The 11,006-nt window shown below is 44.3% G+C and overlaps 2 protein-coding genes across 2 annotated transcripts; both read left to right on the top strand.

The window, feature by feature from the left end:
* Window positions 1-2,277: 2,277 nt before the first annotated feature.
* Window positions 2,278-5,145, top strand: LOC123466154 (protocadherin beta-5-like). Its single transcript, XM_045166574.1, has one exon. It carries the CDS (start codon window positions 2,454-2,456, stop codon window positions 4,842-4,844), a length of 2,391 nt encoding a protein of 796 aa, XP_045022509.1. The 5' UTR covers window positions 2,278-2,453; the 3' UTR covers window positions 4,845-5,145.
* Window positions 5,146-5,623: 478 nt separating this feature from the next.
* LOC102391898 (protocadherin beta-17) lies at window positions 5,624-10,778 on the top strand. Its single transcript, XM_025292544.3, is given in 2 exon segments — window positions 5,624-10,194; window positions 10,196-10,778. Coding segments are annotated over 2 exon segments (2,394 nt in total). The 5' UTR covers window positions 5,624-7,878; the 3' UTR covers window positions 10,274-10,778.
* The last annotated feature ends 228 nt before the right edge of the window (window positions 10,779-11,006 follow it).

The following is an 11,006-nucleotide window of genomic DNA, read 5'->3' as shown; positions in this document are numbered from 1 at the left end:
GAAAACAACTTTTTTTTTCCTTCTTTCACTTTCAAACAACTATAAAGCTTGGTTACAATTCAGAAATTACTAGTTTGAAGAAACAGTAGATCATATACAAAGAACTGAAGGGGCTAAGTAAGCTTCCTGAAAAGGAATCTTCTTGAGAGAGCTCTGAACTGACTCCTACAGTTTGCCCTGAGGAAATTTGCAAAAGCCTAAGAACCAGGAAACCCAGGTTTGATTCCTAGGTCCAGAAGATCCCTTGGAGAAGGAAATGGCAACCCACTCCAGTATTCTTGCCTGGAAAGATGGATGGAGGAGCCTGGCAGGCTACATACAGTCCATGGGGTCGCAATGAGACGGACCCTACGGAGTGACTTCATTTAAGAACAGACAAAAGGCTTCTGCTCCTGCCAGGAATAGAGTAACTTCATATGCCTATGGCAAATTGGAGGCCAGTTCCCCTCTCAGAATACTTGTCAAATTCAGGGACATTCCAGTTGGAGGATTCAATGTTGGGAATATGCCAGTTCTCTTCAATCAATCTACTGATGCAATAAAATCCTCAAGAAAACTTCAGCAGATTTCTTTGTGAAACTGACAAGCTGAATCTAAAATTTATATGGAAATAGACAATACTAACCAAAGCAATCTTGAAAAAAAAGAATAAAACTAAAGGACTTAATTATCAGATAATAAAACCTATTACAAAGTATAGAAATTAAGACAATTTGGTATTGCAGGATAAACAAGGAGAAAAATTGAAAAAAAGACGGGCCTTGAACATAACTATGATCATCTAATTTATGAAAAAAAATGACAACTCAGAAATAATGGAGAATGGAACTTTTTTCAGTATATGGTGCAAAGACATTTGGATATTTTTATGAAAAAATAATCTGAGCCTAACCTCATTCCTATTAAAAAGTTAATTTCATGAGAATTATAGCTATAAATGTAACAAGTAATTGACTTTTTGAAAACACCACACAACAGTATTTTCATCACTTTGCTGTATGCAAAGAATTAAAGAGAATACAAAAAAATTCAAACCATAAATGAAAAATATTGAAAATTAGACTAAATTAAAATTTAAAGGTTTTGTTCTTCAGAGATATCTTGAGACTTTAAGTGCAAGCAATAGAATCAGAGAAGATACCTGCAATACATACTTCTGAAAAAGTACTTAAATCCAGAATATATAAGGAACTTCTAAAGATCGGTAAGAAAAAAAAAAGGCAAATGCCCTAACAAGAACAGTAGACAAGAAACAGGTACTTCACAAGAATTTACTCTAATAAAAATAAACAAGTGAAAATGGACTCATTTAATTAATCTTCAGGGGAATCCTAATTAAAGTTACAACATGACATCACAACACACTCACCAAAATGGTTAAAAGACAATATTAAATGATGCCAAGGATTTGGAGAAACTGGAGCTCTCACTCTTCACAATATAAGTGCACACAAAGACAGCAAAAATATTCATAGCAGCAGTACTCAAAATATCCCTAAACTGGAAAATACCAATGTCCATCCACTGGAGAATAGAAAAACAAATCATTGTACAATAGAGTAACACAAAGCAATGAGATAAGTTAGAACAGTATAGAAGGGGTGGACTTTACAAACATACGAGTAATATTGTATAACTCCATTTGTGTGAAAGCTTAAAAACAAGAACAGAAAAAAAAAAAAACACCCCACACTATAATAATAGAAATCAGAAGAGTTTTACCTTTACAGTGTAGTGACCAGATAATGACAGGAGAGGGCTTCTAGGGTTTTGGTAACAGTTTTAATTTAGGTTCTGCTTACCAGTGTGTTCACTTCCTGAAAAGTTATTGAGTTGTACACACATGGTTTTTTCCCTTTTCTGATGTATATTTAAAATAAAACCATTTTGAAAAATTGTAAACTTACCATTATTACTAATTTCTTGAATATAATCAAATAAGAATCCCACAAGAGAAAGTTTGAGTACTCAAAAGGTGTTTTATGAGGAATACTGATACATCATTTTAGTTTGTTCTGAAAAGTATTCTTTAACTGGAAGTTAACTTAGCAAATGCTTATTCAGAACTTCCAGTAACTAAAAACTGGAAATACAGAATCAATCGGGAGCATTTCTGACTTAAAAGGAAACTGATACATACCAAGTTAAAGCTTGGAATGAAATAGCCAATACTATATGCAATAGTAAATAATGACGCCTGGTGGCGCTGCAAGCTAGGAGTATGAATGAAGGGATCTGTGACTGTCCCAGAAGCCGTTAAAGTGGGAATCACAACCCCGAGTGCTTTCTAAAAGAAGGAAGCAATTTACATAGGATCTAGGCGCAGAGATCTCTGAGAAGGGCATCGTCCCAGCGCAAGTCAATCAGATCAAATTCCATTTTATTTAACTAACTCATCTGGATTGGTTGTATATCGAGTTGAAGAAATTACCTTCTTGCACCGGATCTGGACAATGGAGACTGCGCCAGCAAAAACGCTACAAAAAAGGCAAGTTATCTTTCTTGCTATATTGTTGTTTTTGTGGGAGACTGGCTCTGAAGAAATTAGGTATTCCATGCCAGAAGAAACAGAAAGTGAGTCTCTTGTGGCCAACCTGGCAAAAGACCTGGGTCTCAGGGTGGGGGAACTAGCCAGGCGAGGCGCGCGAATCCATTACAAAGGAAACAAACAGCTCCTGCAGCTGGATATAACGACCGGGAATTTGCTTCTATATGGAAAACTAGACCGGGAAGTGTTGTGCCGGGCAACTGATCCCTGTATACTGCATTTCCAACTATTACTGGAAAACCCGATACAGATTATTCAAGCTGATCTACAGCTCACAGATATAAATGACCATTCCCCAGAGTTCCTAGAGAGAGAAATGCTCCTAAAAATCCCCGAGAGCGTCCAGACAGGGACTGTGTTTCCTTTGAAAATAGCTCAGGACTTTGACATAGGTAGCAACACGGTTCAAAACTACACAATCAGCCCCAACTCCCATTTTCATGTTGTCACTCATCATCGTGGAGATGGCAGAAAATACCCAGAGCTGGTGCTGGACAAAGCACTGGATCGGGAGAAACAGCCTGAGCTCAGTTTAACCCTCACCGCGCTGGATGGGGGGGCTCCGCCCAGGTCTGGGACCACTACAGTCCGCATCGAAGTCGTGGACATTAATGACAATGCCCCAGAATTTTTACAGTCCGTCTATGAGGTCCAGATTCCAGAGAACAGCCCCCTAAACTCCTTAGTTGTCGCTGTCTCTGCCCGAGATTTAGATGCAGGAACATATGGGAAAGTAGCCTATGCTCTATTCCAAGGAGATGAAGTTATTCAACCATTTGTAATAGACGAAATAACAGGAGAAATTAGTCTGAAAAGGGCATTGGATTTCGAGGCAACTCGATTTTATAACGTGGAGATTGCAGCCACAGACGGCGGGGGCCTTTCAGGAAAATGCACTGTAGCTATAGAGGTGGTGGATGTGAACGACAACGCCCCCGAACTAACCATGTCGAGACTCATCAGCTCTGTCCCAGAAAACTCCCCAGAGACTGTGGTAGCTGTTTTCAGTGTTTCTGATCCAGATTCCGGGGAAAACGGTAAGATGGTTTCCTCCATTCAGAATGATCTCCCCTTTCTCTTGAAACCTACGTTCAAAACCTTTTACAGTCTGGTGACAGAGAGACCGCTAGACAGAGAGGAAAGAGCCGGGTACAACATCACAATCACGGTCACTGACATGGGAACCCCCAGACTGAAAACCGAGCACAACATAACCGTGCTGGTGTCGGACGTCAACGACAACGCCCCCGCCTTCACCCAGACCTCCTACACCCTGTGGGTACGCGAGAACAACAGCCCCGCCCTGCACATCGGCAGCGTCAGCGCCACAGACACAGACGCGGGCGCCAATGCCCAGGTCACCTACTCGCTGCTACCGCCCCCCGACCCGCTCGTGCCCCTCGCCTCCCTCGTGTCCATCAACCCCGACAATGGCAACCTCTTCGCCCTCACGTCCCTGGACTACGAGGCCCTGCGGGCCTTCGAGTTCCGCGTGGGCGCCACCGACCACGGCTCGCCCGCGCTCAGCAGCCAGGCGCTGGTGCGCGTGCTCGTGGCGGACGCCAACGACAACGCGCCCTTCGTGCTCTACCCACTGCAGAACGCCTCGGCGCCCTGCACCGAGCTGGTGCCCAGGGCGGCCGAGCCGGGCTACCTGGTGACCAAGGTGGTGGCGGTGGACGGCGACGCGGGCCAGAACGCCTGGCTGTCGTACCAGCTGCTCAAGGCCACGGAGCCCGGGCTGTTCGGCGTGTGGGCGCACAACGGCGAGGTGCGCACGGCGCGGCTGCTGAGCGAGCGCGACGCGCCCAAGCAGCGGCTGGTGGTGCTGGTCAAGGACAACGGCGAGCCGCCGCTGTCGGCCAGCGTCACGCTGCACGTGCTGCTGGTGGACGGCTTCTCGCAGCCCTACCTGCCGGCCCCGGAAGCGGAAGCGGCGGCCGCGGCGCCGGCCGACCCGCTCACCGTCTACCTGGTGGTGGCCTTGGCGTCGGTGTCGTCGCTCTTCCTCTTCTCGGTGCTGGTGTTCGTGGCGGTGCGGCTGTGCAGGAGGGGCGGGGTGGCCTCGGCGGGTCGCTGCCCGGTGGCCGAGGGCCACTTCCCGGGCCATCTGGTGGACGTCAGCGGCACGGGGACCCTGTCCCAGAGCTACCAGTACGAGGTGGGTCTGACGAGAAGTACTGGGACCGGGGAATTCAAGTGTCTGAAGCCAATTCTCCCCACCTTCCCTCTCCAGGGCACTGTGAGGGAAATCAAGGAAAACCCCACAGTTCGGAGTAGTTCCCTATTCAATTAAGTATTGGATTATTCTGTCATTAAGCCCTACTTAATAAGTTTGGTAATCTATTTTAACTTAAAGATACATGTTATCGATGCATATTATTGATGGTCCGTTTCACGATTGTTTTACTACTGCTCCTCATTGTGAAATTTTAAAGAGTCAGACAGTGGGTATTCACTGTATTTTTCATGCGTTAACTTTATGGTTTTTTAAATATTCAGTTCAGTTCAGTTCAGTCGATTAGTCGTGTCCGACTCTTTGCGACCCCATGAATCGCAGCACGCCAGGCCTCCCTGTCCATCACCAACTCCTGGAGTTTACTCAAACTCATGTCCATCGAGTCGGTGATGCCATCCAGCCATCTCATCCTCTGTCATCCCCTTCTCCTCCTGCCCCCAATCCCTCCCAGCATCCGAGTCTCTTCCAGTGAGTCAACTCTTCTCATGAGGTGGCCAAAGTATTGGAGTTTCAGCTTTAGCATCAGTCCTTCCAATGAACACCCAGGACTGATCTTTAGAATGGACTGGTTGGATCTTCTTGCACTCCAAGGGACTCTCAAGAGTCTTCTCCAACACCACAGTTCAAAAGCATTTAAATATTAGTCTCCACTATATTGACAGTCTGAATGCAAAGTAAAATTTTATTTTACTGTTTAGCTACTAAGTCATGTCTGACTCCTTGCAACCCATGGACAGTAGCCCACCAGGCTCCTCTGTCCATGGGATTTCCCAGGCAAGAATACTGGAGTGGGTTGCCATTTCTTTCTCAAAGGATCTTCCTGACCCGGGAATCAAACCTGAGTCTCCTGCATTGGCAGGCAAATTCTTTACCACAGAGCCACCAGGGAACACTAAAATTTTATTTGCATAATTTTAAAACATTTAATAATCTATCCTTTTTATAAATTTTATATTCCAAAGTCCTCAAGATTGCATCTCTAACTAGTAGTGACAGCTGACATCACAAGTGACATGTAGGGACATGTTTAAATATGTTTGATAGTTTTTTAACCCACCAATGTAAGTCTCATTTTTGGGTAACTCCTATAGTGTGAAAAACTAAAAACAGATACTAAAGATGGCTAAATACTAAATAGCTAGTCATATTTATGTGCATTTCAATATATCACAATAGTACATACACATTTTCTATCAATACAGACTTCAGGAAAGTGTCAACACATTAAATTACAGTTTTTGAATTTCATGTAAGTATATGATGATAATTTAAAAAACAATTATAAATGCTTAATAAATATTTGCTATTAACAGTTATTAACTGTTGTATTGGACTGTTATTAACAGTCTAATAGTGAATTTTTAAAATAACCTTCAAGGAATAAGTAATCCTAATATTCTCACTACAATATAGCATCCTTGCCAGTAAATAAAGTTATTAAATATCACCCTTTTATTTGCCTTCTAAACAGAAAACACCCTCATTCACCCTAAACTCTATTACAGAATATAAAGTGCTTCAGAGTACATTTCATCTCCTTGTCTTTGTCTAACAATTTGAAAGTTCAAAAGTATTTTTAGGAAAATCCAGATTATATTTTTTCAAGGTCCTGTGCCTATTTCTCAAGCTTCTATAGGTGTGTTCCCTCCCAAGACCTAAGTTAGTTACTAGTAGCAGGTTACTAGTCAGATTTTTCTCTTTCGCTAATGTATATGCACCATTTACCTTTGTTAGCCACAAAATAATTTACTTTCACAATTTAACCCATATTTGGTTTGGTTATGTTTGTAGTATATTATGAGAAGTCCCTCTTTTCAACTTCCCATCAAAGTCAGGCAATTTATTCTAGAGTGACAAATGAGTGAGTATTTTCTTTTTATTCTTAATGCAACTGGGCTTAACTAAATTATATTTGGCTGTGTTCTGTGTTCAGATAAGTGAACTATCATGGCTCTTTTGTCATAGATGATTACCAATTAGTGAGTGTAGGGGAAACTTACACCAGATATTTACCCTCTCCTCCTCCATTCTTCTCTGGGGGAGTTGCTGCTTCTACTGTTCTCCAACCACATGACTTTAGTTGGTATAGTGGATTTTTTCAGTAAAGCCATCTGCATAGTCCCAGAGGGTATAAAACATACAGGGGTGTGGGCCCTATTTAATGCTGACAGGTCAAAACCTTTCCCTAGAAAGATATACTTTGAGTTCCTTGGCTTTATTGCCTTCTTCATGTTTGCAGAAAGACATTGCCTGAGTTGAGAACTTACAATTGGTTTCTAATAAAACAAATAGTCATTTCCTCTCACTGGGCTATGTACACAGTGAACTTATGAAGGAAAAAAAGGTCCAAAGTCTGTGTATCCCAGAGACTGAAAAGTCACATTTTCCCAGAAGTTGCAGGCACACTGCAATTTTTTGGGGAGTAAAAACTGGATTTTAAAATGTATAACTTCTTCTAACACCATAGAACAAATTAGTAACTTTGTAATAGAATGTAAGCTTCGCAAGAGCAAGATTTTTTGTGCTTAATTTACAGTTTTATCCCAAGAAGCTTTAATAATTCCTGCACAGAGAAATACTTATTAAATGAAAAATAAATTTGTCTTGAGCTGAGTTTTGCATACCAAACTTGTACCTTTAAAGGGAAAATGAATGTAGATTTAGATAAATAACTTATTTTTCTCTCACAACTACTGTTACCTACCTAGACAAGACTGCATTACAGGTGCGGAGGAAAGGAATTCATAACATTTTATGACCCACAGTGTGTTCACTGCAATTTTGATATTATATCATGCTTTGAAATGAAAACTCCCTGAAGTTGTAAAGAAGAACGCTTGGTGGCGCTGCAGGCTAAGAGAGTGAAAAAAAAAAAAACAGTCTGCAGAGTCCTAGACTCCATAAAAGCCGGTCTGTTTCTGGTAGCTCACAAAGGAAGTATTTACACAGCTGGGGATAGATTTCAGAGAGGCAGCTATCCCCTTGTCAGTCCATGACAAGAAGTAACTCAAAATTACCGAACCAAGATAGCAGATCTGGCGCAAAACAATTACTTTATGATTAAATACTGCATCTTTTGCACTCAGGAACGATGGAGACACCGCTACCCAAAATGACTCAGAAAAGGCAAGTGACCGCTATTATTATTCTATTATTATTGTGGGAGGCAGGCGGTCAGATCATTAAGTATTCAGGTCTAGAAGAGAGGGACAGCGGCTCATTTGTAGCCAACCTAGCAAAAGATCTGGGGTTGGGCTTAGGGGAGCTGGTTTCTCGGGGCGCCCGCATTCTTTTCAAGGGGAATAAACAGCATTTGCAGATCGAGCAGAAGAGTGGGAATTTGATACTAAAAGAAAAACTGGACCGAGAAGATTTGTGCGGTGACAAGGATCCATGTATACTGCATTTCCAGGTGTTACTGAAAAACCCGGTGCAGTTTATTCAAGGTGAATTACAGATTCAAGATGTAAATGACCATGCCCCAGAATTCTTGGAAAATGAAATCCTCCTGAAAATATCAGAAAGCAGCCATCTAGGGTCTGCATATCCTTTGAAAATAGCTCAAGATTTAGACGTTGGTAGTAATACAGTACAGAACTACACAATTAGCTCCAACTTCCATTTCCACCTTTTTACTCGAAATCACAGCGATGGCAGAAAATACCCGGAGCTGGTGCTGGACCAAGAGCTGGACCGTGAGGAGCAGCCCGAGCTCAGGTTAACCCTCACAGCAATGGATGGTGGGTCACCGCCCAAGACCGGGACTTCCCAGGTCCTCATCATAGTCCTGGACATAAATGACAACGCCCCTGAATTTGCTCAGCAGCTCTACCAGGTGCAGGTCCCAGAAAACAGCCCTATAGGCTCCCTTGTCATCACTGTTTCTGCTCGAGATTTGGATGCTGGGATCCATGGCGAGCTCTCCTACTCATTTTTCCAATCCTCAAATCCAGTCATTCAGGCCTTCGAAGTAAACACAGTCACAGGGGATATACGATTAAAAAAAAAGTTGGATTTTGAGGAAATTAGATCTTACCATATGGAAATTGAGGCCTCAGATGGCGGCGGTCTTTCAGGAAAATGCACTGTAGCCATAGAAGTAATGGATGTAAACGACAACGCCCCTGAATTGACCATATCACTACTCATTAATGATATCCCAGAAAACACCCCTGACACTGTGGTCGCTGTTTTTGGAATTTCAGATTCAGACTCTGGTAACAATGGAAAAATGATGTGTTCCATCCAAGACCATCTCCCCTTCCTACTGAAGCTCACGATAGAAAATTTTTACACCTTGGTAACAGAAGGCGCACTGGACAGAGAAGAAAAAGCCGAGTACAACATCACCATCACGGTCACTGACATGGGAACCCCCAGACTGAAAACCGAGCACAACATAACCCTGCTGGTGTCCGACGTCAACGACAACGCCCCCGCCTTCACCCAGACCTCCTACACCCTGTGGGTACGCGAGAACAACAGCCCCGCCCTGCACATCGGCAGCGTCAGCGCCACAGACACAGACGCGGGCGCCAATGCCCAGGTCACCTACTCGCTGCTGCCGCCCCTCGACCCGCTCGTGCCCCTCGCCTCCCTCGTGTCCATCAACCCCGACAATGGCAACCTCTTCGCCCTCACGTCCCTGGACTACGAAGCCCTGCGAGTCTTCGAGTTCCGCGTGGGCGCCACCGACCGCGGCTCGCCCGCTCTCAGCAGCCAGGCGCTGGTGCGCGTGCTCGTGGCGGACGCCAACGACAACGCGCCCTTCGTGCTCTACCCACTGCAGAACGCCTCGGCGCCCTGCACCGAGCTGGTGCCCAGGGCGGCCGAGCCGGGCTACCTGGTGACCAAGGTGGTGGCGGTGGACGGCGACGCGGGCCAGAACGCCTGGCTGTCGTACCAGCTGCTCAAGGCCACGGAGCCCGGGCTGTTCGGCGTGTGGGCGCACAACGGCGAGGTGCGCACGGCGCGGCTGCTGAGCGAGCGCGACGCGCCCAAGCAGCGGCTGGTGGTGCTGGTCAAGGACAACGGCGAGCCGCCGCTGTCGGCCAGCGTCACGCTGCACGTGCTGCTGGTGGACGGCTTCTCGCAGCCCTACCTGCCGGCCCCGGAAGCGGAAGCGGCGGCCGCGGCGCCGGCCGACCCGCTCACCGTCTACCTGGTGGTGGCCTTGGCGTCGGTGTCGTCGCTCTTCCTCTTCTCGGTGCTGGTGTTCGTGGCGGTGCGGCTGTGCAGGAGGGGCGGGGCGGCCTCGGCGGGTCGCTGCCCGGTTGTCGAGGGCCACTTCCCGGGCCATCTGGTGGACGTCAGCGGCACGGGGACCCTGTCCCAGAGCTACCAGTACGAGGTGTGTCTGATGGAAGGTACTGGGTCCGGCGAATTCAAGTTTCTCAAACCTATAGTCCCCCAGCCTCATGAGTGAAGGAGCTGGTATGGACACCGCGGGAAATGCTAACTTTATAAATCGTTTGGGGTTCAATTAGGAATCTCACTTGACAAGAGATGATCAATGATCATATTCTCTAATATATTAATTTCCAACCCTTTCATTAACATGAAGAGCTTACATATGCACACGTTCGTTAAGTATTGTCCTATTTATAGTTTGAAGTGTTTTACATTCCGAATCTCTAGGTGGTTTTTATTGTTGCTCTTTTGTCGATTTTTATAAGCCCTTAACATTTTGCATGGGAGATCACACATTTAGCAGAGAAATTGTGTTTCTCAAGTTTTGGAGGGTCAGATTTTTCTAAGTCACAAGTGTTTTCAGGTTCCTGATAGTTGAGCTTGTTCATTGTAACTTGTTATAACTAAGAGAATTGTGTTTTATGATTATTATTGCATGTCTGACTTGTAAATGATGGCTTTTAGTTTTTAAAATTTTCACTTATGCCAAAAATTTTGTGACCTTGTAAACTGCTGGAGTTCTGTACTGTTGTTTCAAAAACACTATTGTCTTTCCTCAAATGAACTAATATTTTATCTGAATGCTTTCTGAGTATTTTCTTTCAAAATTGGTATCGTTTAATTAGACCATCTACTATAATTTTAAAGGATATAATCCCAGTTAAGTAGAAAAAAGTTGGTAGAGTTATGGTTTCTTTTTCATAATAAATGGCTTTTAGTATGAAAATGATTCTTTTAAAATAACATTGTTATTTTAACATTTAATAAGAATAAAAAGGAAAGCATAACATTCTCCCACTCAGAAATAAT

The sequence above is a fragment of the Bubalus bubalis genome, chromosome 9, assembly GCF_019923935.1.
Source record: "Bubalus bubalis isolate 160015118507 breed Murrah chromosome 9, NDDB_SH_1, whole genome shotgun sequence".
Classification (NCBI taxonomy): Eukaryota; Metazoa; Chordata; class Mammalia; order Artiodactyla; family Bovidae; genus Bubalus; species Bubalus bubalis.
This window is presented reverse-complemented; position numbering and strand designations above follow the sequence as displayed.

Bases quoted from the DNA above. Each gene is read 5' to 3' on its own strand.
- LOC123466154 (XM_045166574.1), top strand. From the start codon at position 2,454: ATGGAGACTGCGCCAGCAAAAACGCTACAAAAAAGGCAAGTTATCTTT.